Source organism: Macaca fascicularis, chromosome 16, assembly GCF_037993035.2.
Source record: "Macaca fascicularis isolate 582-1 chromosome 16, T2T-MFA8v1.1".
Taxonomy (NCBI): Eukaryota; Metazoa; Chordata; class Mammalia; order Primates; family Cercopithecidae; genus Macaca; species Macaca fascicularis.
In genome coordinates this window covers 73,655,435-73,683,135 of record NC_088390.1, presented here as the reverse complement: position 1 = coordinate 73,683,135, position 27,701 = coordinate 73,655,435, and the positions used below count along the sequence as shown (strand labels likewise).

Sequence of the window (27,701 nt, the reverse complement as noted above, 5' to 3'; positions counted from 1 at the left end):
AGGGTCCGGAGGAGCGTAAAACCCTCGGGTAGACAGACCCAAGGCCCCAGGCCCTCCCCGTGCACCGAAAGGGGGTTTTAATGCCAGTGCCTCTGCGTTCTTTTAAAGGGAGAGCCGTTCAACAGCATTTTGTACCGAATACAATTCGCAAACATTCCTGTCTTGGAGAATTTTCTTTTGGGTATCTCCTTGTAAAAACTCGCTTGGAAAAAAAAAAAAAAGCAACTGGAGCAGGCCTTCAAAGACAGCAAAGCAGGGACCACAGGCTCTGGGGAGAGCGCGGGCGGAGCCAGACCAAGGGGCCTCCGTTGCTGGGGGGACCTGGGCGGCTGGACGCCGGGGCCAGTACTCTGCTCCCCCCGCGCAGCCGAAAGCGGGCGCGGTGTCGCGGGGAGAGGATGCCCGGCAGCAGCGTGGGCGGCGGGCTGGGGGTGCTCGCCCGGGTCCCAGACCTCGGCCCGCGCCGAGACGCCCCGCACTTTCCAGCGCAGCGGGTCTTAGCCCGGAGACGCCGGGCGTCCTCACTTCCAGCCTCCCGAGCTGCAGCGGCGCCCGCGGTTCTCCCCCGGCCCGCCAGGTGGACCCGGACCAGCGCACCCTGCTCTCCGCCCGAGACCCTCCCCCGTGCCCTGGCTGCCTCCGCGCCGCGCCCCGCCCCGCCTGCAGCCCGCAGCCCGCGCCCCGGATTACCTGCCCCGGAGTCACAGTCCGCAGCCCGGACGCTCCCAGGCTGGATCCGCGGGGCCCGGAGCCACATTCCTAGGGGAGGGGTCCCCACCTAGAGGGTCGCGGATCACGTTACCCGCCGGGAGGAGGAGACCGCGGGAGGCAGAGTAAACAAGGGGTAAAAAGTTGCATTTGGCTCATTTTTTTCTTTTTTTTAAAATCGTGCTTCGACGCTGGTGGACTCGGGGACACGGCGTCCTCCCAGTTCCCGGAGCCCGGCGGTCCCGGGGCGGTTTCCCAGGGCAGAGGCACCTCTCCGGGTGGCGGGTGCGGAGCTGGTCTGCCCGGCCCTGAAGGCGACCCCGGCCGCTCGCTGGCTTCCTGGAAGCGCGGCCGCAGGAGCAGAAAGGCTCACATCCACGCGCACAAATAAATCCGCGAGCAGCTCCGCGTCGCCGGCGGCAAGGAAACCTCGGGCTGATTCAATGCAGACGCGGGGCGTCTGCCCGGGCAGGAGCGCGGCGGGGCAAGAGGACCGGGCGTGGGGGCAGGGAGGCCAGGGCAGGAGAAAAAGAGAAAACCCCAAAGCCACGTTTTAAAAATGCGGGTGAATTTTCAATGCCGTCAGCCCGGGGGAGGGGAGGGGGCCCGCTGCGGGCGCCGGGGTCGGCGGTCCACCCGGGGCAACTTTCCGGGCGGGAGGCGCGGCCGGAGGGGGCGGCGCCGGCGGCGGGAGGCGGGAGTCGGGGGCCGGGGGGAGTCACTTTAAAGGCTCTTTCTTACCCATAATGCTTTGTGGGGACGTTGACAAGTGGATCCAAGATGGCGTAGAAAGTAATGACAGGTAAGTCCTGACTTCCCCCTTCTCTGCTCCTGGGGCCGCTCCGCGAGCTCCCGGAGCTCTCCGGGGAGGGGACCTGACTCCCCTCCGGTGTCCCGGACCCCGGGCGCGGCGGCCCCGGGGCGGGCTGGGGGCCGGGGCGGCCCGCGGCGGGGCCTGGGAAGCGGGGCTCTTCGAGGCGAGGCCCGGACGCTGGGGCTGTTTACAGCTTCTTCCCCACTTAGTCCCCTTCCCCTCCGTTGGGGCCCGCGGCGCCCTGGGCCCTGGCCGGAGAGGGGGCCTTGCACGCCCGGCCCGGGAGCCAGCGGGAGGTTTCTCTGGCCCGGGGCACTCTGGGAGGGGGACTCGAGCCTCCCGGCACGTTCCCCTCCTCCGGGTCGCGGCTGGGGGTGGGGAGCGTGCGGGCCTCCCACGCCCCGCTCAATGCCCCCCCTCAGGGCTCGGACTTACACCGGGTGGGGCGGGGGCTGGAGCGGGGGCGTCGGGAAAAGTGGGTCAGGGGTGCGCCCCCTCCCTCCCCCGCGGAGGGCTCTCGGCCCGAGATTCACTTTCTTCCCCCCCTTTCCCCGCCCCCTCCTCGGAAATGCTCTTTGGCCCACAGGCACATCAACAAAAATAAAGATAGGCTCTCTTTTCCTGGAGATTCCTTGAGAGTACTCCAGTACCCTTTTCAAGGGCTCACAGACTGCAGTCTTACCTAGGGAACTTTGATTCCTCTCCCCCAAATTATTGGAGCCTTCTGCACCCTCGCCTTTGCTGAGAATTCTTCAGACAGGGCTGGAAGCCAGGATCCTCTGATTGTTCTTGGATCGGGATTCTCAGGTTTTGTTTGCAATTCAAAAATTGTCATTCCTTCTCCCTCACAACTTAACACTTTTCAGGCAAATCATTAATATAATAAAAAGTGTAACTTCACAGAGACAGTGGATTCCTGGAGCGGAGGAAGGAGGGAGGAGTTGTCTGTCTTGCCTAGTTTGTTCTTAATTTTGCTCTCAAACTCATATTAACTAAATTTCCTCTCCTTCATTTCTTTCTGCTTTTGAAAGGTCAGTCCGTGTTGAAAAAGATGACTTTGTTATGTTTTTGAGTTTTAAGAGCATTGTATAATCTATTCTTTTATGTTACTGAAAGGAAATGTTTTAAGGTCAAAAAAAAAGACTCATTGCAAAGCTGCACACTGTACCATTTTTTGTAACTTTTTCCATTTTAAATGTGGATGCCCTTTCACTTCAGGCTGATAAAATGTTTGCTGCTGATAATGTCTGTTACTGGTGTTGTATAGACACATCTTTTCTATTTGCCTCAGGAATTGGATGAAGTAATTGATCACTAATGAACTACAGTGCTGGTGAGATGTGTAAGGTGAGACTGCAGTTGAAAATAATTTCCTTTTTTTCTTTCTTTATTTTAATCAACGTCTGAGAGTAGGGCTGAAACTGAGTAATTTGATGGGGCCATCTTTGTTTTCCAAATATATCACTCAGTCAAATGGGTCTATGGGCAGGGCTAGATTTAGAAAGGAAAAATATGTTGAATGTACCAATCTTTTCAGTTGCTCCAACATACTCAAACATAGTGGTACTTAACTAAGAGCCAAATGTTACTTGCAGCTATTCTTGATCAGTATCTTCACCAGGGATAATTATAGTTTGCCTATTCAAATTTTCTTGCGTAACTTTACTTGGATGTCTTAATTTTATTTGTGTTTTGGTGTCTATCACCTACTGTACGTTTAGTCCCGGTGATTATGTATATGGATTTTGTGTGTACCTGGTTTGTGGGACTCTTGTAAAGTATACCCTTTCCGTTGGAAAGAATTAGGCAGGTCAGTCACTCCTGCTTTTATTTTCTGAAACATGGAGTAGTACTTTTCTCTTTAATGATTATTTTGAAATAAAGATGATAGTGTTGAGATCTGTTTAGCTTATTAGGGATAAGACTAGTTTGTCATTATGTCCTGATCACACATGGTGTGTGAATTCAGACTGCTTTATTTAATCTAATTTGTAATGCTTTGGATTTAAAGGATATTATTGATACAGTGTTAGTGAATAGTTTTCTGTGCTACAGAGAGGAAGAGAAGTTTGCTACTTTAACATTTTTCACAAGCAGTTTTCTCAACTTAAAATATTTTACTAATTTTTTTTTTAGAAAAACATAAGTAATTGTGATCTATTGGTTACTGCAGTTTTGTTTTTTTTTTTTCTTTCTCTCTCTCCACACATCTGGGCCTCTGGATTGTGAAATCCTCTCACAAATTTTTCATGTCTATCACAACATCTGTTTAAGAAGAATAAGCTGTCTTTTTTTTTGTCTAGATTGAGGCATGTAGTTGACATTTTGCCTTAAAAAAATAAAAACTTAGGAGAGGAAGGTAGACATAAACCAAGATTCTTTTGTAAATGCACATATTACATTTTCTTGTATTTGAAACTCAGCAGTGCTTATGTTTATTTCATATAATTTTTATTTTTGACAGAGCAAATATGGATTTTAAAATTTATTTTTATTTTGCAGATGGAGGCATATTCCTGCCTTAGACCTCCCAATTTGAACTTTATATATTTATATATATATAGATTTTATATACATCTATAATTTTATATATAGATAGATTTTTTTCTTTTTTTTTTTTTTTTGACACAGAGTTTCACTCTTGTTGTCCAGGCTGGAGTGCAATGGTGCAATCTCAGCTCACTGCAACCTCTACCTCCCAGGTTCAAGCGATTCTCCTGCCTCAGCTTCCCAAGTAGGGGTTATAGGCATGTGCCACCACACCTGGCTAATGTTGTATTTTTAGTAGAGAGAGGGTTTCACCATGTTGGTCAGGCTGGTTTCGAACTCCTGACCTCAGGTGATCCACCTGCCTTGGCTTCCCAAAGTGCTGGGATTACAGGCATGAGCCACCATGCCTGGCCTTATCTTATTTTTTGAAACCTACAGATAACTTTGTGGAAAGGAGCCAGTGGTCTGCTTTTTGCCTATGGAGATGTTTGTTTGTAGTCTAAAATGGAATATTTAGAATTAGGTAATCTTGTGTGGCTAGTGTTGTTTGACCTGAATTGTGTCAAGACATTTTCCACAGTTCTCACACATGTAGACTATGTGAAGTGTTAGTATTCATTTCAAAGTGAAGTTAGTGGTTGGCCACTGAACAACTTGTTACACAGAGTATTCTAAAATGGGAAATGCCATAGTATTGAAGGTTGTGGTGAGGTAGAAGTCTGTGTCTCTGAGCTGAATAAAGACATAGCTTTTTTAGTCTGTCCTTTTGGCTGGGAAGCTAGGACACTATTTTTAGGTAAGGCTGTAGTTTTTGGGAGTAAGTACCTTTCTATTAGCTGGTAAGCTTGATTATTGCGTTTGTTAACAAGAAGTTTTATTTTCTAATGCCATAGATATTAAAATGCATTGTTTTAAAGTTGGTATATATTTATAGACTGTCCAGTTTTCACTGGAAGAGGAGTGATGCCAAAACAACAGGAAAAGTAATTTTTGCTTGCAAAGGGCCTCGTGTAATTAAAAAATCTACAGCATATTCATGAAAGGCTAAGAATAGTGTGCAGAGGGACCTACAAGTAAGCAGGGCAGATCTGATAGATGCATGTGTTTTCTGTTTAAGCAGTAGGCTTGGCATTAATATTGAATGTAGATTAGTCTTTAATTGTCTGTCAGAGACCCTAAGATCCAAATACAGGCCCCATACAAGAAATAAGGACCTTTGCCTTTTGTTTCAAATGTATAGAAGATTTCAGGCCAAGTTTACCAACAATAGTTATCCAAGAGATGGGGAGGAACTACTTAAAAAAATTATAAGCAAATTTTTAGGTTTAATTTTCATAAACTTAGGTGAATGTACATGCAGATGTAAGCAGATGTAATTGAATTTCTGGCCGGGCGCGGTGGCTCAAGCCTGTAATCCCAGCACTTTGGGAGGCCGAGGCGGGCGGATCACGAGGTCAGGAGATCAAGACCATCCTGGCTAACACGGTGAAATCCCGTCTCTACTAAAAATACAAAAAGAAATTAGCCGGGCGTGGTGGCGGGCGCCTGTAGTCCCAGCTACTCCGGAGGCTGAGGCAGGAGAATGGCGTGAACCCGGGAGGCGGAGCTTGCAGTGAGCCGAGATCGCGCCACTGCACTCCAGTCTGGGCGACAGAGCGAGACTCCGTCTCAAAAAAAAAAAAAAAAAAGAATTTCTAAGTAAAGTTTTGAAATGTTTTCCAGAAGAAAAGTGATACTAGTGGAGAGTATGCCATACAAACTGTCTTGCCATTCATTTCAGTTGATGAGTACAGTCAGGGTTACTTCTGTAGCATTGGCTAGAAGCAGCATATAACATGATAGTTTATTGCTTTGAAGGTGGCTGGGATAATAATTTTGGGTAATCTTGAATCTATTAGCAGTTAATATTCCTCTTTCTAAAAGACCACTGTAGATGTAACAGGAAGAATTTTATTTATATATACATATAATAACTATTATGGTCAACTTTTAATTATTTAAAAGAAATGGAAAGTTTTTCATCTAATACCAACAGTCACACCGACTTGTTTACTCTTGCGAATCGTGCTGGGTCAGTTTCTCCAAGTAAGAGCAGGAAGTTGTTTGGTAAAGCAGTGTATACATACCTCTTGCCTTTGAACAAAAAAGAACTTGATTCATTGTCAGGTTCTTCAAAGAATGCGTGGCATCTTTGTTGACTGAACTGTTCTGAAGTGTGAATGTTTGTGATTTTTGTCATTTCTGTGCCATATTTTAGGTGTTCTTGGCACATCTGAATTTGCCTTTTTGCTTCCTTCTGCAGAAATTATCTTTGTTGTGATGAAAATATCCTGTAATGCGAGCTTCCTGTCAGTAGGCAACGTGTTTAACTAATATAATTTTAAAAACTTACTTACTTTTATGCAAAACTCCTGTATGCTTATGGTAAACAAATTTGAGCAGTACGTAAGTACGTGAAGTAAAAAAGGTTAAAAAAAAGAAAAGCCTCTATTCTTCCTCTGTCTCTAGTCCTGCTCCCCTGAGCTGAATCTGGTAAACAGCTGGGTGTCATTTAGCTTTTGGAAGACCTCTCTATTCCTGAGATATTCTGGCAGTGTGGAAGTAGAGTGAGAAGTCAGAAAAGGCATGGTCATTGAACCAGAGTTTGAATGTTGTGCAAGGACTGTGCTGTTCTTATTTTCTGTGATAAGTAATAATGATAAACTACCATCAGCTTAAGATAACTGTACTTTGAATTGTGAAACACGAAAACAGTTAATTCTTTAGTCAGGTTGGTAAAGTTTTGATTTGTTGATCTTTTAAAAGAAATATGCGTGAATTGAATTCATGTAATGTTAGGGCTGGTGGGGGTTAATGGTAGTAATGAATTACCGTCTGTTGAATTTTAAGATAAGCTGCACAGATATTTACTATAGGCTTTTTATAACTCATCATCTCCTTTAATTCTTTTTTTTTTTTTTTTTTTTTTTTTGAGACGGAGTCTTGCTCTGCCGCCCAGGCTGGAGTGCAGTGGCCGGATCTCAGCTCACTGCAAGCTCCGCCTCCCGGGTTCACGCCATTCTCCTGCCTCAGCCTCCCGAGTAGCTGGGACTACAGGCGCCCGCCACCTCGCCCGGCTAGTTTTTTGTATATTTTAGTAGAGACGGGGTTTCACCGTGTTAGCCATCTCGATCTCCTGACCTCGTGATCCGCCCGTCTCGGCCTCCCAAAGTGCTGGGATTACAGGCTTGAGCCACCGCGCCCGGCCTCATCTCCTTTAATTCTCATAGCAACTCACGAGATAGGTATTTCCATTTTACAAAGGAAGAAATTTAGGCTTAAGTGTGACTCAACTAACGTAATGTCACGAGACCAGTAAAGTAGTGGAGCTGGTGTTCTTTCTGGAAAGCCTGTGCTCTTCTTTCTTTAGCTAGTCTGAGTGACTTATTTTCCAGATAAGGAAATTTAGGCCTGAAGAAATTAAATGAGTTGCTCAAGGTCACACAGCTCAGTAGTAGCAACATTAAACCAAGCTTGTTTTTAATCTTTGGAGGCTTATCTCAAGACTCTTGGTCCAGTGCTGGTCATGCTACATTTTATTGAACTAGTGTGGACCAAAAGACCACATACTTTGGAATGATACCTTGGTGAATGGTGTTTTCTACTATGTATTAAAAAAACTTTCTTCTTTGTCTTTCAGAAATTATAAAGAGCTCTGATGGGCTATTTGGGTGATACCCAGTGCAGTGAACTGCAGGTGAGTAAGGTTTAGGAGAAGTTTATTTAGAAAACAAGAATTTTATAATGCCTGAAAGAATAAGGTGGGACAAGGGTGAAGTGATATAGGGCTGTAGTGAAATGGTGGTAACCTGAAGGCACAGATCCTAACGGAATCGGTTACTTCTGGAACAGACTGAATGATGAACAAGCTCCCAAGAGACTGCCTGCTGCCTTGTCAGGTTAGTGTGTGTGAAAAGAGTGAGGGTAGGTTAATCTTCCACTTCTGTTCAGATGAGTAACTGCATAGGGGCTCAACCTATCTGTGTGCTATTGGAACTTGAGAGGTCCTTCAGTTTTTGTGTCAACATTCTTGAGTGGCGATTACTTTGTTCTTCAGTGAACTTGGTTAAGTATTGAATTGTTTTTCCTGTTATCTGCTGTTTACATAGTGTCATGAATGATTGTATATATCTGCAGTTTTGAGGATCTAAATACTGAGAACAAACATATCAATAGAAATAAAAGGTTGAACTTTTTTTCCTAGTTGTCTTACTACCTCTATTGGTACTATTAGTCTTTCAGATTATTTACCTTTTACTGCAATGCCTGTTAATTAAAAACAGTTAAATCTTGAGTATTTTTTATTTCATAGTAATTAATCTTCTTGGTCAACTAAGGTATCTTCATCTTTCATTATTATACTTAGGAAATGGTAATACTACAGAAATAAATTAGAAGGATTTTAATACTTGTGAGCATCAGAGTTAAAATTATTATTATTATTATTTTTGAGATAGAGTTTCGCTCTTGTCACCTAGGCTGGAGTGCAATGGCATGATCTCGGTTCACTGCAACCTCCGCCACCTGGGTTCAAGTGATTCTCCTGCCTCAGCCTCCCGAGTAGCTGGGATTACAGGTGCTTACCACCACGCCCAGCTAATTTTTGTATTTTTAGTTGAGACAGGGTTTCACCATTTTGGCCAGACTGGCCTCAAACTTCTGACCTCAGGTGATCTACCCCACTTGGCCTCCCAAAGTGCCAGGATCACAGGCGTGAGCCACCACACCCGGTCTAAAATTATTTTTTAATTAATTTTCTTTTTTTTTTTTTTGAGAGGTGGAGTCTTGGCACTGTCACCCAGGCTGGAGTGCAGTGGCACAATCTCAGCTCACTGCAACCTCTGCCTCCCAGGTTCAAGTGATTCTTCTTACCTTAGCCTCCCAAGTAGCTGGGATTATAGGTGCCCACCTCCACACCCAGCTAATTTTTTTGTATTTTTAGTAAAGATGGGGTTTCACTGTGTTGGCCAGGCTGGTCTCGAACTCCTGACCTCATGATCCACCTGCCTCAGCCTATCAAAGTGCCAGGATTACAGGTGTGAGCCACCATAGCTGGCCATGAATTTTCAATACTTGTCTTTTGTGAGATGTCTTCATCTGCAGAATGCTTCAGCTCTTTTTTTTTTTTTTTTTTTGAGACGGAGTCTCGCTCTCGTTGCCGAGACTGGAGTGCAGTGGGGCAATCTCAGCTCACTGTAACCTCCGCCTCTTGGGTTCAAGCGATTCTCCTGCCTCAGCCTCCTGAGTAGCTGAGACTATAGGTGTGCGCCACCACGCCTGACTAATTTTGTATTTTTACTAGAGATAGGGTTTCACCATGTTGGTCAGGCTGGTCTCGAACTCCTGACCTCAAGTGATCCACCCGCCTTGGCGTCTCAAAAGTGCTGGGATTACATATGTGAGCCACTGTGCCCGGCTAGCTTCAGCTCTTAATAAAATGACTTTCCATCCTCCCTTTTGCACTTTGGCTATGTAAGACTTAAAAGAGTATCTCCAGCAAATTTTTTTACTCATCTGGTTTAAGCTGGACTTTTTAGCTTTGTGTTTTTTGTAGTTAAAAAAAAAAAACTATCTACATTTTGCTTTTAATTGTTCTCAGGTCTCCTGGCCCCTGGTTCTTTGATTTGTCTGAGTCCACACTGCCTTTTAACTGATACAGTTCACTGCTAAGTCAGCAAGTTGGCCTTGAGAATCCCAGAGATTTTAGTGTGCCAATATGGTATATTTTTAGGGTTTACAGTGAAACTTGGGCTGAGTACTTGCTGATTGGCTAAAGTAATAAAGAAGTAAATTGTTAAAGTAGTAAATAAATGTTAAACTAATAAGTAAAAAAAAAAAAATTTTTTTTTCAAGACAGAGTCTCACTCTGTCACCCAGGCTGGAGTGTACTGGTGGGATCTCGGCTCACTGCCACCTCTGCCTCCTGGGTTGGGTTCGAGCGATTCTCTTGCCTCAGCCTCCCTAGTAGCTGGGACTTTGCCATGTTAGTCAGACTGGTCTCGAACTCCTGACCTCAGGTGATCCACCCGCCTTGGCCTCCCAAAGTGCTGGGATTACAGGCGTGAGCCACCGCGCTTGATCAGGTTCTTTGTTTCTGGAGTGGTTGCTCTTTTTGCATGACTTGTCTTCCACTGGTTCATAGGGATGGTCAGAGGACCAATTGAGGCAGTTGGCTGGTCCTTGAAAATTTGGGTTTGGGTTAGTTATAGGTCATCATGACCAAGGAGAGTATGAAAACAGTCAAGGCCAAAGTGAGCAGTAGAAGGGAGGGGTGGTCTTTTTGAGACTTTATCAAGCTTGTTTCCTGGAACCCCTTTGTTTCCTCAGTAGGGTAGAACTTTATTACTTAATGTTGAATAAATTGATATTAAATAAATTGTTAAATGTTGGGTTATTGTCCTAAGACAGTTGATTTTCTTTTTGGCATTTCATTTCAAAATATACATTTTTAAAATTCATTTTAAATTATACATTATAGTTTGATTTTTTTTTTTTTTTTTTTTTTGGAGACAGAGTCTCGCTCTGTCACCCAGGCTGGAGTGCAATGGCCGGATCTCAACTCACTGCAAGCTCTGCCTCCTTGGGTTCATGCCATTCTCCTGCCTCAGCCTCCCGAGTAGCTGGGACTACAGGCGCCCGCCACCTCGCCCGGCTAGTTTTTTGTATTTTTTAGTAGAGGCAGGGTTTCACTGTGTTAGCCAGGATGGTCTCGATCTCCTGACCTCGTGATCCGCCCGTCTCGGCCTCCCAAAGTGCTGGGATTACAGGCTTAAGCCACCGCGCCCGGCCTATAGTTTGATTTTTAAAAACTTACTATATCATGAAACATTTACATCTTACAGATTTTATAATTTAACTTTATATATTGAAAGGCTGCCGGGCGCGGTGGCTCAAGCCTGTAATCCCAGCACTTTGGGAGGCCGAGACGGGCGGATCACGAGGTCAGGAGATCGAGACCATCCTGGCTAACACGGTGAAACCCCGTCTCTACTAAAAATACAAAAAACTAGCCGGGCGAGGTGGCGGGCGCCTGTAGTCCCAGCTACTCCGGAGGCTGAGGCAGGAGAATGGCGTGAACCCGGGAGGCGGAGCTTGCAGTGAGCTGAGATCCGGCCACTGCACTCCAGCCTGGGCGACAGAGCGAGACTTCGTCTCAAAAAAAAAAAAAAAAAAAAAAAAAAAAAAAAGAAAGGCTGCAAAAATAATTTCATCAAGTCATGCTACAATTTACCTAAGTCTTTTTATGTTAAGTATTTATACTGCTGTCTGGCTGGTTTTCAGTTAACACTTTAATCTACATCACTGTAGATATTGTTGCATTTTTCCTAATGATATCTTAAGGATAAATTTTGGAGTCTATTATTATGTTCAAGGGTATCAATGTTTTTATGGCTCTTCACATATATTGTCCTACTGTTTTCAAGGGTGTTATACCACTTTGTGCTCTTAAGAGATATGGATATACCTGTTTTACCATAAGTAGTACAGAAAACCATTTTTTCCTCAGAAGTTTTTGTGAATTTAATAGTGTAAAATGGCACTTTCATTTATTTGTTATATAATGTTGAATTTAACTATTTGAGCCTCTTTATGGTGAATTGTTTGTTGATATCTTTTGCTGTATTATGCAGTTAACTATTTAGGCTTTGAATGGTAAAGCTGGTATAACATGGTCAGTAAAAATTGTTTATAAGAGAGTATGGTCGAAATGATAAATGATCTTGGGAAGAGTGGTTGAAGGGGAACAGATGGATTATTCCAGGATTCAGTTCAGCAAGTATTTATTGGGCATCTGCTGTGAGCCCCTTTGTATCACTGTGACCTCTGAGTGGTTCTCGAGTTCTTGTGATGGCATGTGCTGGGTTGAAGCAGGACACTGCTTGAGGCTTGACCATTTGTGGGTTCTGGCTTCTGTTGTCTCTCTCTCTTTTTTTTTTGAGGTGGAGTCTCGCTCTGTTGCCCAGGCTGGAGTGCAGTGACACAATCTTGACTCACTGCAACCTCTGCCTCGCTGGTTCAGGTTGATTCTGCTGCCTCAGCCTCCTGAGATTCTGGGATTACAGACTAGCACTACCATGCACTGCTATTTTTTGTATTTTTAGTAGAGACGGGGTTTCACCAGTGTTGTTCAGGCTAGTCTTGAACTCCTGATCTCGTGATCCACCCGCCTCGGCCTCCCAAAGTGCTGGGATTACAGGCGTGAGCCACCGTGCTGGCCTTCTATTTGTGGCTGCTTGGATTGCTGAGAAGACCACAACTGTCTAGGCCATCTTTAACTCATTCAGGGCATACCAGTGTGCCATGACATACCCTTTGAGAAGCTCTGTTCTGAGGGATCCAAAGATAAAGGAAATATTGTTCTGTTGACAAGGAACTAATAATTATCTGTAGAGAGAATAGGGGTACCCCCAAATGAAAGGACTAATAGGAGCCATTGAAGGGGGCCATACAAGGTACTTTGGGATTAAGTGGAGGGAGCGATACTACCTCCTTGGGAATATCAGGGAACACTTCAAGTGAAGAGGTGGCATTTAAATCACACCACCAGGAAGCCGAGAAGCAAAGGGAAAAGGGCATTCTGGAGGGAAGTCTGGGGGTTATATCAGAAATGTGGGTGTCAGGAAATTGCATATCCAAGTTTCCTGGGTCCTAGGATACATAAAGGAACATAATGGAAGGTAAGACTGCCAATAGATCAGGACTGGGTTTTGTGGAGGTTTTTTTTTAATATTTAACTTTTTCTTATTTTCATTTTTTATAAAGTTAGGGGATGCTATGTTCCCCAGGCTGTCTTGAACTCCTGGCCTGAAGCACTTGGCCTCCCAAAGTGCTGGGATTACAGACCTGAGCCACCATGCTTGGCCTTGGAGTTTCTTGAATGTTAGAGTAAGGATGAGTATGATGGATTGTAGGGAAGAGAATTGAGAGACAGGGCCTTTAGTTGGGTTCGTAGTAGTCTAAGGTAGGGCGATGAGAGCCTGAATTGAGTTGGTGGCCATGGAAAGGATTCAAGAGTTATTTTGGAGGTTAAATGGAGAGATGTGGTGACTAATTAGATGGGGTAGGGTGGGAACAGTTAATTCTGTATCTCTGTTTTTTTTTTTTTTTTTGAGGCGGAGTCTTGCTGTCTCCCAGGCTGGAGTGCAGTGGTGCGATCTCCGCCCACTGCAAGCTCCGCCTCCCGGGTTCACGCCATTCTCCTGCCTCAGCCTCCCGAGTAGCTGGGACTACAGGCACCCGCCTAGCTAATTTTTTGTATTTTTAGTAGAGACGGGGTTTCACCGTGTTAGCCAGGATGGTCTTGATCTCCTGACCTCGTGATCTGCCCGCCTCGGTCTCCCAAAGTGCTGGGATTACAGGCGTGAGTCACTGCGCCTGGCCCTTTCTTTTTTTTTTGAAGTGCAGTGGCTCGATCTCGGCTCTCTGCTACCTCTGCCTCCTGGGTTCAAGCGATTTTCTCGCCTCAGCCTCCCTAGTAGCTGGGATTACAGGCATGAGCTACTATGCCCACCTAACTTTTTTATTTTTTGTAGAGATGGGGTCTCGCCACATTGCCCAGGCTGGTCTTGAACTCCTGAGCTCAAGCCATCCACCTACGTTGGCCTCCCAGAGTTCTGTCTCTCTCTTTTTTTTTTTTTGAAACGGAGTCTTGCTTCTTCGCCCAGGCTGGAGTGCAATGGCATGTTCTCAGCTCACTGCAACCTCCGCCTCCGGGGTTCAAGCTGTTCTCGTGCCTCAGCCTCCTGAGTAGCTGGAATTACAGGCACCCGCCACCATGCCTGTCTAATTTTTGTATTTTTAGTAGAGACGGGGACAGGGGTTTATATAGAACTTGAGTTCTACATCTCAAGTTAGAGATGAGGTTGTGGTTTTTATGGTTGGGTGGCTGGAAGAATGGGACATTAAGGAAAAAAAAAAGAATAGGGAAGTCAGGAGGGAGAATGGCTCTTAGGAGTTTAGAATGAAGATGAATTTGGTTTTGATTGTGTTGAGTTTAAGGAGCTGGTAGAAAGTTGAAATCAGAGTTTTAATCCTAGAAGGAACTTCAGAGATTTATTGGGGCAACAGCTAAGTAAGTTTAGGGCCCTGAAAAGTTAGAGGAATCAGTGAGGTCTCACAATTAGTTAAAGCAGAACCAAGATGGAAGCTTCAAGATTCCCAGTCCATGACTTCTCTCTGCTTCACACCGAGAAATACTGAAGGTTCTCAGCAGTGGTGTCTCCTCACCCAGGCAACAGTGCTCAATAGAGTAGGAAGTGGCATAGTTATGTTGGGGAGTGAGGACTTTATTTTCCTTTTTTTATTTTTATTTTTAATTTTTTGAGATGGGGGTCTCGCTCTGTTACCCAGGCTGGAGTGCAGTGGTGCAATCTCAGCTCACTGCAGCCTCCGTCTCCCAGATTCAAGTGATTCTCCCACCTCAGCTTCCCAAGTAGCTGGGATCACAGGGGTGTGCCACCACACCTGGCTAATTTTTGCATTTTTAGTGGATATGGAGTTTCACCATGTTGGCAAGGCTGGTTATTTTTTTAAATTTTTTTTGAGACAGAGTCTTGCTTCTTCACCCAGGCTGGAGTACAATGGTGCATTCTCGACTCACTGCAACCTCTGCCTCCCGGGTTCAAGCAATTCTCCTGCCTCAGCTTCCCCAGTAGCTGGGATTACAGCCATGTGCCACCATGCCCAGCTAATTTTTATATTTTTAGTAGAGACAGGGTTTCACTCAGTTGACCAGGCTGGTCTCGAACTCCTGAACTCAAGTGATCCACCCACCTTGGCCTCCCAAAGTGCTGGGATTACAGGCATGAGCCACCTTGCTCAGCCCAGGCTGGTTATTTTTTCATTAAAAGTTTTTTATTCTGGACATTTTCAGACATACAAAAGTAGAAAGAAGAGTGTAATCAATGCCCGTGTACCCCGTCCACCTTCACCCGCTCTCTGTGTTGTTTCATCTGTTTCCTCCCTCTTCATCAATTACAGTGAAGCAAATGGTGAAGCAAAAGTAATTTGGTGACCTTAAATTTTGTGTATTAGCAAATATGGAGAGTCAAAAAGTTTAATAGGATATGTTCTTAGGTTTCTGCATGGGGTCTAGAGTAAAGAGAAAGAGGACTAATTCCAGAATTGCTATGCTGCCTCCATTTTGTGTCTTTGGGCAAATTAACTTAAGTCTTCTGGGACTAAGTCTTTTTGTTTTCCATGACAATGAAAACTTGCTGCTTGTTAAAAATTATAAAATACAATGCCAGGCACAGTGGCTCACGCCTGTAATCCTGACATTTTGGGAGGCCGAGGCGGGCAGAACACGAGGTCAAGAGTTCGAGACCAACCTGGCCAACATGGTGAAACCCTGTCTCTACTAAAAATACAAAAATTAACCGGGCATAGCCTGGCATGGTGGTGCGTGCCTGTAATCCCAGCCACTTGGGAGGCTGAGGCAGGAGAATCGCTTGAATCTGGGAGACGGAGGTTGCAGTGAGCTGAGATTGCACCACTGTACTCTAGCCTGCGTGGCAGAGCGAGACTCCATCTTGAAAAAAAAAATTATAAAATACAGATGAATAAAAAAGCTGTAATGGCATCACCCGGAGATATCCACTTTTGTTTTTGTAGTAAAGTTTTTTTTTTTTTTTGAGATGCAGTCTCGCTCTTTGTCGCAGGCTGGAGTACACTGTGATCTCGGCTCACTGCAACCTCCCCCTCCTGAGTTCCGAGTTCAAGCAATTCTCCTGCCTCAGCCTCCTGAGTAGCTGGGATTACAGGCGCCTGCCACCAGGCCTGGCTAATTTTTGTATTTTTAGTAGATACAGGGTTTCACCATGTCGGCCAGGCTGGTCTTGAACTCCTGATCTCAAGTGATCCACCCATCTCGGCCTCCCAAAGTGCTGGGATCACAGGGGTGAGCCACTGCACCCAGCCTGTAGTAAGCTTTTAATTTTGGAATACTTTTAGATTTACAGAAAAGTTAGACACGCAGGTCAGAGTTCTCATAACCTCTTTACCCAGTTTCCCCCATTGTTAATGTCTTAAGTTTCCATGGCATGTTTGTCAAATGTAAGAAACCATTGTTGGTACATTTCTATTAACTAATTTTTAGATTTTATTTGGATTTCACCAGTTTTCCCACTAGTGTCCTTTTTCTGTTCCAGAATCTATCCAGAATCCTGCAATGAATGTAGTGATTTTGTCTTCTTAGTCTTTTTTGGGCTGTGATAGCTTCTCAGACTTTGTTTTTCATGACAGTTTTCAGGAGTACTATTTAGATATTTAATAGAATGGTCCTCAGTTTGGGATTCTCTGATATTTTCTTCATGATTAGACTGTTTCTCATTCTTCCTGATTTTCTTATGCAAAATATTCAATACTTAACATGTTTTACAAAAATGAGATGACAATTATTTTATAATGTTTGTTTTTACTTACAAAATGGGATTATACCATATATATTATTTTATAACTTGCTTTTGTCACTTCAGATCTTCCCAGTAACCTTATTGTTATTGTTAACATTGTGTAGAAAACTCTGTTCTGAGTTTTAAAGTCTGATTTGAAAATACAGCATTAGAACATAATCTGTTGGTAAATTGAAGATGGCTTTTAAGGGGCTGTGATAGTAGTGGTGGTGGTAGTAATATGATTCTGTGTCTACACAGATAATCTGGAAGGGAAAATCAAGAAATAAAAAGAATAGACAATGTTTTATAGTAATACAATTTTCTTGGCAAGCAGTAACGTTTTCTAGAAGTCAGTCTTTTAGTATAATTTGCTTGCTTGCTTTTTTTTTTTTTTTTTTTGAAATGGAGTCACATTCTGCCGCCAGGCTGAAGTGCAATGCCGCGATCTTAGCTCACTGCAACCTCTGCTTCCCAGGTTCAAGTGATTCTCCTGCCTCAGCCTCCCAAGTAGCTGGGATTACAGGAATGTGCTGCCAACCCCGGCTAATTTTTGTGTTTTTAGTAGAGACAGGGTTTCACCATGTTGGCCAGGATGGTCTCCATCTCTTGACCTCGTGATCTGCCCACCTCGGCCTCCCAAAATGCTGGGATTACTACAGGCATGAGCCACTGTGCCCAGCCTTGCTTGCTTCTTAAGTGTGGCTTTTTTGTTTCTTCATATCTTTTAAATTAATAAGCATGTTAAGTGATTTGGGAAGAGGCTCAAACTCTTCAAGAAATAATTTGGAATTCTTGAAGCTCCGGAACTGCTGGAAATCCTGAAAAATGGATCAGGAAAAATCAAAGTAATAGATGGAAAAAAAAAATCTCAATTTTAGCTGTTGATATAATTTTTAGAAAATTCAGTTTATCTCAGTCACTAAAACAGATGGCAGAAGGCCCATCAGAATATTTATTTTATGTATTTGAAACAGTTTATACTCTACTAAATTCCATTTATTCTGAAATTTAAGAGAATTTACCTCTTTATGAAAGTGATTATTCAAAATAGAGCATGGTTGATGATCTTAGTTTTTAGTTTTCTTCTCTGTAGGCTTAGTCTCTCTTCTAATGCTTCTTGCATACTCAGTGATTTCATGTTTTAGCGAAAAATGCAAGTCTGACTGAATATTAAGTGCAGTACAATGAGTAAAACTACTTTGCAGAATATTTTGCCTGTGTATACTATAGGACCATATAGATTCCAGTTTTGGAAAAATGCAGATGAACTTAAAGGTAATACAACATGCCTCTTTGTGACTTGACATGCTAATGAGAACTGAATTTGGTATAGGACAGTTCTTGGTATGCTTGGCATTTAGGCTATTTTAGGTCATCTTTGGGAAATTTAATTATTTATGGAATGGTTTTAGTGAATTAAATGGTTGTCATGGGGATAAAAATGGTGTAAAATGGACTCTAATTTATAAGATAGTTGTGTTGGGCAGATAAGGCATTTTACATAATACATTTAATTCAAGATAATAGATGATTCAGAGGCCAAGTAATTCTATAGGAAGTAATGCTATTTTAGCTTTGGGAGGAGAGCATCTTAGAGAAGTAGATCTTGAAGCATTTGTTAAAATCTGGGTAGATTTAGGTCCAGAGAGAGGTGAGGAAAGGATGTTCTGGACAGAGGGAACAATGTTATCAGTATCTCAGAGGCCTGACTATGTACTTGGGACCTGTGTTGGGGTAATGGGCAAGTTAGGTTGTAGCCAGATTGGTGGTGGCCCAGATATCTGTTAATGAGCTTTGACATTATTTTATGGGCATTTCAGAGTTACTGTGCCATCTCGAAAGTAATACTTTTTCTCCATGTGGAAGCATGATACACCTTGGCCACACTGGCTCACCAGGGCCTTGCTGCTCAGTGGGGAAAGGGGCACATTCTGATAGGCTTTCTTCCTCTTCACTTGGGTTATTTTAATAATGTATCAGCTGGGTGCAGTGGCTCATGCCTGTAATCCCAGCACTTTGGGAGTCTGAGGCGGGCAGATTACCTGAGGTTGGGAGTTTGAGACCAGCCTGACCAATATGGAGAAACCCCATCTCTACTAAAAATAAAAATTAGCCAGGTGTGGTGGTGCATGCCTGTAATCCCAGCTACCTGGGTGGCTGAGGCAGGAGAAGCTCTTGAACCCGGGAGGTAGAGGTTGCAGTGAGCCAAGATCACGAGATCACGCTATTGCACTCCAGCCTGGACGACAAGAGTGAAACTCTGTCTCTAATAATAATAATAATAATAATGATGATGATGATGTATCAATTTGGCTTTTCTGTCTTTTGTCACAATAAAAAAATTTTTTTTTTGAGACAAAGTCTCGCTCTATCATCCTGGCTGAAGTTCAGTGGCATGATCTCTGCTGACTCTGCTCACTGCAACCTCTGCCTCCAGGGTTCAAGTGATTCTTGTGTCTCAGCTTCCAAATAGCTGGGACTACAGGTGTGTGCCACCACTCCCAGCTAATTTTTTGTATTTTTGGTAGAGGCGGGATTTCGCCATGTTGTCCTGGCTCGTCTCGAACTCCTAAGCTCAGCAATCTGCCTGCCTGGGCCACTCAAAGTGTATTTACTTTCTAGTTTCAGGTTAGTAACCTAATTTCCACAAGGAAAACAATTAGAAGAATTAATGGCAAATAACTAACTTAAGAAATGTGGATATCCAATTTTTTCTAGCAATTCTTCTGATTTAAATTTTTGTTTTGTTATATAATAAAATGTGCATTTTATTATATTTGTCCTTTAAGTTTTATTGTTTATATAGTCTAATAAGTAAAGATATCTTGGGGTCTGATTAAGAACCAATTACGGGTGTTAGTAATTTCTGTCAAAGGAGAGAGTGATGATGTTTAATGTAATTCATCAGTCTTCTAAAACCTTTAGAAATGCAGTCTAATTCATTGCACCTGAGTTAATTTTGTGGTAGATACATATATTTTTTCTAATAGGCAAATGTATAAGACAGAGATGCAGAAATCGTCTTGAATTTAGATAGAAGAAATTTTAGTTACTACTGTGGTCTCTTGCTATTTGGTCAGTTTACTTTTGCTTAAAGGCTCTCTGTTAACAAAGGATTTGGTTTTTTGAGATCAAAGAAGACTATAACTACATTAACAAGAGAAGTTAATTTGAGGAATATAACTGATTTTTAAAATGAAATTATATTTCATGACTTGATTTCAAGGTGGTCTGGTGGTTCTTACTGTCACAGACAGAGGTTTGGAGTGGAAAGATTGATTTTGTTTTTCTTCCAGCATTTACTTTTGGTCCTGGACCAGCCATCTAGCTATGATGGAGTTCTTCAGAAGTATTCTACATTTTTTGCCAAGTGAGCTCAATCATTGTTCCTTTTGGAGAGGTTCTTTCTGAGGCTCCATTCTTGCCTCTAAAACCTACATATGCAGGAAGGGAAGTGCATGGGTTTTCTGTTTATTCGTAGCACGCTTATCCTGCTGTATCTCCTTTTTAGTTTTAAAAAATCATATCGGTCAGGTGCAGTGGCTCACGCCTGTAATCCCAGCACTTTGGGAGGCCGAGGCGGGCGGATCACGAGGTCAAGCGATCGAGACCATCCTGGCCAACATGGTGAAACCCTTCTCTACTAAAAATAAAAAATTAGCTAGGTGTGGTGGTGTGCACCTGTAGTCCCAGTTACTGGGGAGGCTGAGGCAGGAGAATTGCTTGAACCCAGGAGACGGAGGTTGCAGTGAGCTGAGGTCACACCACTGCACTCCAACCTGTGCGACAGAGCGAGACTCCGTCTCAAAAAAAAAAAAAAATCAAATGTGACTTTCAGATTCATATTTTAAAAATAATTTTTACAATATTATCATAAAATTAACATGCAGTAAAATTGATGTTTTTTGCTATACAGTTTTACTAATTTAACACATGTGCACCCAGTCAGGATACAGGGCAGTGTCATCACCCTAAAAACTCCTCATGCTATTCTTTCATAGTTACCCCTACCCAACCTATACCTGCTCGCAACCAGTGATCTGTTCTTCATTTTTGTAGTTTCATCTTTTTGAGGTAAGAAATGGAATCATACAGTATGTCAGCTTTTGAGACTGGGGTCTTTTATGTGGCATAATGTTTTTGAGATTATTTCACGTTATTGCATATATTGAATGCTTGTTCCTTTTTATTGCTGAGTAGTTTTATATCACAAAGAGGTCTGTTTCTTCACTCATTAAAGGACATTTGAGTTGTTTCCACTTTTTAGCAATTATGAATAGAGCTGTTACGAATATTTGTGTTCAGATCTTTGTGTGAACATAGTTTTCATTTCTCTGTGGTATCTGAGGGGCAAAGGGGATTGCTGGGTCATATAGTGTAGTGTGTGTATTTGATTTTATAAGAAGCTGCAAACCCTTTTTCCAGAGTGGCTAAATCATTTTATATTCCTACTAGCAATGTATAAGGGTTCCAATTACTGTACATCACTGGGTGTTATCAATTATTTTTAATTTAGCCATTCTGATAGGTATGTAGTGTATCTAATCATGGCTTTAGTTTGCATTTCCCTAATGGTTAATAACATTGAACATCCTTTTATGTGCTTGTTTGTTATCCTTATATCCTCTTTGCGGAGTATCTGTTGAAATCTTTTGAGATTTTATTTGTTTTTTTGTTGACTGTTGGGAGTTCTTTTTTTTTCTTTTTTTTCTTTTTTTTTTTTTTTTTTTTGAGATGGAGTCTTGCCCTGTCGCCAGGCTGGAGTGCAGTGGTGCGATCTCGGCTCACTGCAACCTCCGCCTCCTGTGTTCAAGCGATTCTTCTGCCTCAGCCTCCCAAGTAACTGGGATTACATGTGCACGCCACCATGCCCAGATAATTTTTGTATTTTTAGGAGAGATGGGATTTCATCATGTTGGCCAGGATGGTCTTGATCTCTTGACCTGGTGATTCACCTGCGAAGTGCTGGGATTACAGGTGTGAGCCACCGCACCCGGCTGGGAGTTCTTTATATGTTCAGACCTGAATCCTTTTTCAGATAAGTGATTTGCACAAAATTTCTCCCAGTCTCTAGCTTGTCTTTCATTCTTTTAACAGTGTCTTTCATAGTACAAAAATGTTTAATTTTGGGAAAATTTATCAATTTTTCTCTTTTGTCAGATTGTGCTAAGATGAATCAATTTTAGAATAAGTTTCTGTTTTATAAAAGTGGTAAAAAGTAACTTATGGATTGGATACTCTCTGAAAGTTGACTTTTGTGGAAGAATGCAAATTCTTACCATTTTATGGAAAGATGGTACTAATTAATACACTCCTTCATCTTGAGACATAGGACTTTTGCTTAACCAAGGAGATAATTGGCTTAGGGGTGTGTGTGTGTGTGTGTGTGTGTGTGTGGTATGTGTGTGTGTGTGTTTACATTTTTTAAAATGGTAATCACTAACGTTGTGGTTATTAACACAGACATACTTTTTATAATGCAGAACTATGTTAACTCTGTTTCAGAATTAAAAGATGATATTTTACTGTCACATTTGGTGCTTTTGGGAGTGCTGGACTTTGAGTTTTTACTCCACTGGAATAGCATTAGAACCTTAGTTGCTTGTGGGCTCAGAATCAGTGTCATGGCTAAAAGTAGGAGTTGTCGGACTGCCTTGACTTGAATCCTGCCTCTGTCGTTTACAGTGTAACTGGGAGAGTTAACTTACCCAGTAAGTTAACTCTGTGCTTCAGTTTCCTCATCTGTGAATGGGAATGATAATAATAACAATTCTAATATCTACTTTATAGGGTCATTGTGAGGATTAAATTAGATTATGTACATGTAATCGACAATGAACATTCAGTAAAAGCTTGTTGTTATTACTGAAGTAACTTTATAAGTTGTTAAAACAAATGCTTTGGGCTTATATATGTATGTATAATATTTTTTGAACATAAACTCAATATTTTGTTGTCTTCATAATAAAAGACACGTAGAACTGGATCACTTGACCCTTTCTCTTCTTATCTCCTTCCAGTTCAAAATGCTTAGATGTTTTTAATAGCCAGCATTCTCTTAGATCTGTTTGGGCTCAACACACTCAAGTCTTAGCACAGTCTTCTTTGTAGTTTTAGCCTTTTTCTGGAAGATCGGCTTAGTTTTTCGACCATAGCTACTCTGTTTCCTGTCATAACGCTGCTTTCCCTGGGCATACAGAGAATACTTGCCCTTCTTGTACTGTGTCACTTTGTGGGGTTGGTGCTTGCCACACTTCTTACAGAAAGTCTGGTGGGTTTTAGCAACGTTTACCGTGTTTGTGTGAGCACTATGGGCACGGAAAGCTAGGCTTATATTTTTAAGACACAGAAGAATCATATATCACACTAAGCCATTTGTCTCCCATACTCACTTATTTTTTCTTTTTACACTTACTGTTATTAGTAATAAATAACATCATTGTTATTAATAATCATGTATACACTGTTTTACAAGACAATTATCAGCTCATTTGGTACTGATCAGATTATCTAAGTTAAGACTGTCTTGGTTCCAACTGCCTGAAATATCAACCTAAACTGACTTCAGCTGGAAAAAAGTTTCTTGGCTTACCTAACTTCGAAGTCCAGGCACAGCTAGCCAGAGCTGGATTCAGGGGTCAGGTGATGTCATCAGGACTCAGTTTCTCCCTGTGAATCAGCTCTGCTTTTTCTCGTATAGACTTCAGTTGCTGACACTGTAAGAAAAATGGCTGCGGTGTATTCAACCACCTGTAGCTTCTCAGAATTTAGATTCAGCTGGAAGGAGTATCAGTTTCCTTCCCAGAAGCCTCAGCAAGTCTCGTGGTATCTCATTGGCTCTTACAGGGTCATATGTCCTACCCTGAGCCAATCCCTGTGTTCAGGACTGTGAGGCTTATATTGGCCAGTTAGTGTCACATGCCACCCCGCACAGGAACCACATGGTCTGAGAGATGGGGGGAGGTGAATTCTCAAAGGGAAATTGTGGGCTTTTATTACCAGGAAAGGGAATGGGTATTTGGTGGCAAAACAACTAATGTTCATTGCATGGTATTAGTCTCTTTTTATAGGTCAGCAGCAGATCAGAGGAGTTAGTGGATTTGGATTAGAGTGCTGGTTTCTGATTTCAGCTTTCTTGCTTGTGAAGTCACATCCTCCAAGTCAGTGTTTCTCATAGGGATAGGAGTTTGCAGGAAATTAGTGTTTTATGTTCTTTTGATAGAAGTTTGGATAATTTTTTTTTTCTTTGAGAAGGAGTCGTGCTCTGTTGCCCAGGCTGGAGTGCAAAGGCATAATCTCAGCTCTCTGCAACCTTCGCCTCCTGTATTCAAGCAGTTCTCCTGCCTCAGCCTCCCGAGTAGCTGGGACTATAGGCACGTGCCACCACACCCAGCTAATTTTTTGTATTTTTAGTACAGACAGGGTTTCACTGTGTTAGCCAGGATGGTCTTGATCTCCTGACCTTGTGATCCACCTGCTTCTGCCTCCCAAAGGGCTGGGATTACAGGCGTCAGCCTCCACGCCCAGCCAAGTTTGGATAATTTTTAACAGGAAGAGAAAGAGTCAAGACAGATGGGGTGGACCTCAGCAATGGGCGAATGTGATGCTTCTTCCTACATTAGTGTGCTTAATGTGACTCAGCTCCAGTGACTTCCGTTCCCTGGGCCACTCTGTCCCCATGGGAAAAATCCTTAGAGACCCAACTTAGTCAGTATCTGCCCTTGAATCTGGCTGTTAGGTTCAGGTAGCAGGATCACGTACAATAGATACAGATGTATCCATGTGTCCTAGACAGGGTGTCAGCTATACTCTTGAAGTATATCTGGGAGCTGGCCTTGTTTAGAAGTACTTCTAGATCTCTCATTGTGTATTATCCATAGTCCATTTTAGCATGGCCTGAGGTGTTTTCTCATTTTGACTTTGACAGACAGTTTTGCTTTTATGCTTGATAAACCACTTTAGCTTCTTCAGAAGGAGTGGGTACAGTAAGGTCATGCTGTTTTCTGAAAAACTCGAAAAAACAGCTGAAGGGAGCATGCGTTGGATTGAGTTCCACACTACAGCTAGGTGACCCTACTGTGATTCAGGTAGACCTTGGAAACTAGGTATCAGGACCTGATTCACAAAGGTAATCGGGATAGATACTCACTTCTGAGGAAGGCACCTGGGTCATAAATTGAGTCATTTCCTCTCAAAGCTCCTGAAATTCATAGTTCTGCCCTTAATCTCTACTTATATATTAATGTTATCAAGATCTCTCCGACTAATATGCTTGGGGATCAATGTTGATAGTAGTCTTTGTGATCATCCCTCATAGCCAGATTTAGGGTTTAGCTAATCCTTATCAGTGACTTGCAGATATACTTATTTCTCCAATGGCTATTCTTTGCGTAATCATTACCGTGTATTGAGATGGAGAAAATAGGTGAAAATAATTCCTCTGTCAAGTAGGTAAAGTAATTACATAGAATAATACTTTATTGTCTGTACTCTCTTGTATGTTGAGATCAGTAAAGTGATTTCAGCTTTATATAGGCTGGGTGTGGTGGCTCACGCCTGTAATCCCAGCACTTGGGAGGCCAAGGCGGGATGATCTGTTGAGGCCAAGAGTTTAAGACTAGCCTAGGCAACACAGTGAGACCCTGTCTCTACATAAAAATAAAAAAAGAAATCAGCCAGTTGGCATGCACCTGTAGTCCCAGCTTCTCGGGAGGCTGAGGCAGGAGGATCATTCCGAAGTGTGAAGCTACAAGAGCTATGATTGCACCACTACACTCCAGCATGGGCTGCAGAGCGAGACTCTGTCCCCCCGCCCCCCCCAAAAAAGCTTTATATAAAGTGAAAATAAGGAATTTTAGGGACATAATAATAGCTAACACTTATTGAGCACTTATGTCCCAGGCATTCTTTTAAGTACTTTATAGGTATTATTTCACTTAATCCTTACAGTAACCCCAGGAGGTAGGTATTAGTTGTGTTCCCAGTTTAGAGGTGAGCAAGTTGAAATAATCCATGTAAACCCCCTTGCCTCAGGCCATGCAGCTGGAGAGTGGTACAGCTGGTGAATTCTGAACACAGGTCCTCTGGCTCCTAGTCTGTGCTCTGGATCACTGTGCTGTACTCATTCCTAAGAAAGATTTTAGCTGGTACATTATTAGCTTTGTTTTCTTACTACTTCTTTTTGTATTATTTGTCTGGATCTGAGCTGGGAGTTCTGTAGGGAAGATATGCTAATTCTAGGGCCTCTGGTATCCATGGACTTATGAATCTTGTGTCGCTGTTATCTGGCAAGCAGTGTGTGCTTGTCTATATTAGTAGTTCTCAACTAGAGCTGATTTTACCCTCTCCAGACGTTTACTGAAGACATATTTGGTTGTCACAGTCAGGGGATGTGCTACTGGCATCAGCTGGTAGGGACTAGGGATAATGATTGCTAAATAACCTACAGGGCACAGAACGGCCCACAACAAAAAATTGTTAAGCCCAAAATGTTAATAGTGTTGATATTTTATATCTGGACTATATCATAAGTTAGTAATTATTTTGTAATGCCACTCTTTGTCTAATGGGCAACATTGCTGTAGTGATACAGAAATTGTTTTTGACTTTTGTTGAATAATTGATTTCACCCACATCAATATATGTTTGTATAAGAAGCATACATACCAACTGTGACTTAAATATTTAAATCCCCTTACCCTTAAACTAAACTGGGAATTACAGCCCCTTCCCCCGCCCCCTGAGGAAGTTTAAACGGAAACTCTGTAGAAGACCAAGGATAAATACTCTTTTTGGAGGGGTGGGGGGGGGAGGTTATCTTAATAACACAATTAGATTTCTCTTTTTATATTAAAGTGTTAATTTAGGCTTGGTGCAGTGGCTCACACCTGTAATCCTAGCACTTTGGTAGGCTGAAGCGGGAAGACAGCTTGAGCCCAGGAGTTTGAGACCAGGCTGGGCAACATAGGGAGACCCCGTCACTACAAAAATAAAATAAAAACAATTTAGCCAGACGTGGTGGTGCATGCCTGTAGTCCCAGCTACTTGTGATACTGAGTTAGGAGGATTGCTTGAGTCTGGCAGGTCAAGGCTGCAGTGAGCAGTGATTGTACCACTCCTCTCGAGCCTAGTAACAGAGTGAGACCCTGTCCCAAAAAAAGTGTTAAAATTAATTAAAAATTCCAAACTGAGAAAAGTAGGGAATATTATATTGTACCACATGTGTAAATCCCCAACATTGAACAAATGCTGACAGATATTGTTGAAGTCCTGTTTGAACTCTTCCTTATCTCATTGCCTAGCTATTTCTACTGTTTTGGTAGACTAAGAATCTCAAAAGCTGAAGGGGCTTAGACCTCTTCAGATGTCTGTCATCTTGCCTCTTGCCACTCTCTATGGGCTGCCCATCAATGACTTTTCTACCCTCATCTTGCACTGCAGTTTATTGGCAGCAGATGGCTATAGCACAGTGAGGAGAGGGCAGGGCCCGTGTGTCATTATCAAAGCTGGGAAGGCTGGCAGAGAATGTATATGTAGGCTGGAGGCAGGCGGAAGGGACAGAGAAGTACCATGAAGCCAGCTGGTTAAGGTGGAAGGTAGGGAAGAGCAGGAGAGAGAGAAGGTGGATGCAGGCATGGAAAGCAATCTGTAAGTCTGAGAGAGATGGTCAGCAAGAGGGACTGTTTGGAACAGTATTGTGAATGTCAGGTCAAAGGATGTCGGTCTTCTGTGTCCAAGTTTACTGCTCCTGCTATGAGTGATATAGGTAGGGAGAAACAATGTGTAAACTCCTGCTATTTCTTACTTGGACTATTTTAGTGATCTCTTACTAATGGCAGTGCTTGCCATTTCTTCCCCTGTGGCAAGCCTGTGGTTTCTTCTACTTCTAACCAGTTCTTTATAGAGCTGGTCGGACTTATATTTGATAGATTCCTTCCTTATTTAAAAAATTTCATTGTGTTCCATTGCCTATGGAATAAAACCCTCGTTTCTTGTTGTGGCATTTGAGGTCATTCATAGTTTCTCTTACTTTTCTGTACCTTGAGTTTAGGCTGTGTACTTTCTCCCCTTGGTGATTCACTTGAACTCTTCTCTCTGAAAAGCTCGCATTTGCTCTCTCTATCATCTGTATGGTGAACTCCTGTTCACCTTTCGCAATCAGCTCATGCCTTTAGGCAGATGGAATAAGTCTTTTTTGTAATTGTTCATTTGTGCTTTGCCTCTCTTGCTAGAATCTGAGTTTCTTGAAAGCAGTG

General features: G+C 42.8%; 2 protein-coding genes and 1 pseudogene across 14 annotated transcripts in view; 1 reads left to right on the top strand and 2 right to left on the bottom strand.

Annotated features, from left to right (window-relative positions):
- The first annotated feature begins 705 nt into the window (after positions 1-705).
- Positions 706-27,701, top strand: part of HELZ (helicase with zinc finger) — a 178,206-nt gene continuing 151,210 nt past the window's right edge. For 5 of the 13 annotated variants that reach the window (XR_012426037.1, XM_045374538.2, XM_045374535.2 and 2 more), the window contains exons 1-3: positions 1,462-1,510; positions 2,814-2,869; positions 7,692-7,748. The gene's annotated coding sequence lies outside the window, so the exon portion shown is untranslated. Of the gene's footprint in view, positions 845-1,461; positions 1,511-2,813; positions 2,870-7,691; positions 7,951-27,701 lie in introns of those variants that run through there. The other 8 variants (XM_074020213.1, XM_074020211.1, XM_074020208.1 and 5 more) reach the window with 3 other exon arrangements.
- On the bottom strand, positions 813-3,081 carry LOC141408734 (uncharacterized). Its single transcript, XM_074018139.1, has 3 exons — positions 3,048-3,081; positions 1,450-1,952; positions 813-1,168 (listed from the first exon to the last, which is right to left on the bottom strand). The coding sequence occupies exons 1-3, from the start codon at positions 3,079-3,081 to the stop codon at positions 881-883; spliced, it is 825 nt and encodes a 274-aa protein (XP_073874240.1). The 3' UTR covers positions 813-880.
- Positions 22,389-22,804, bottom strand: LOC102139941 (large ribosomal subunit protein eL42-like; annotated as a pseudogene).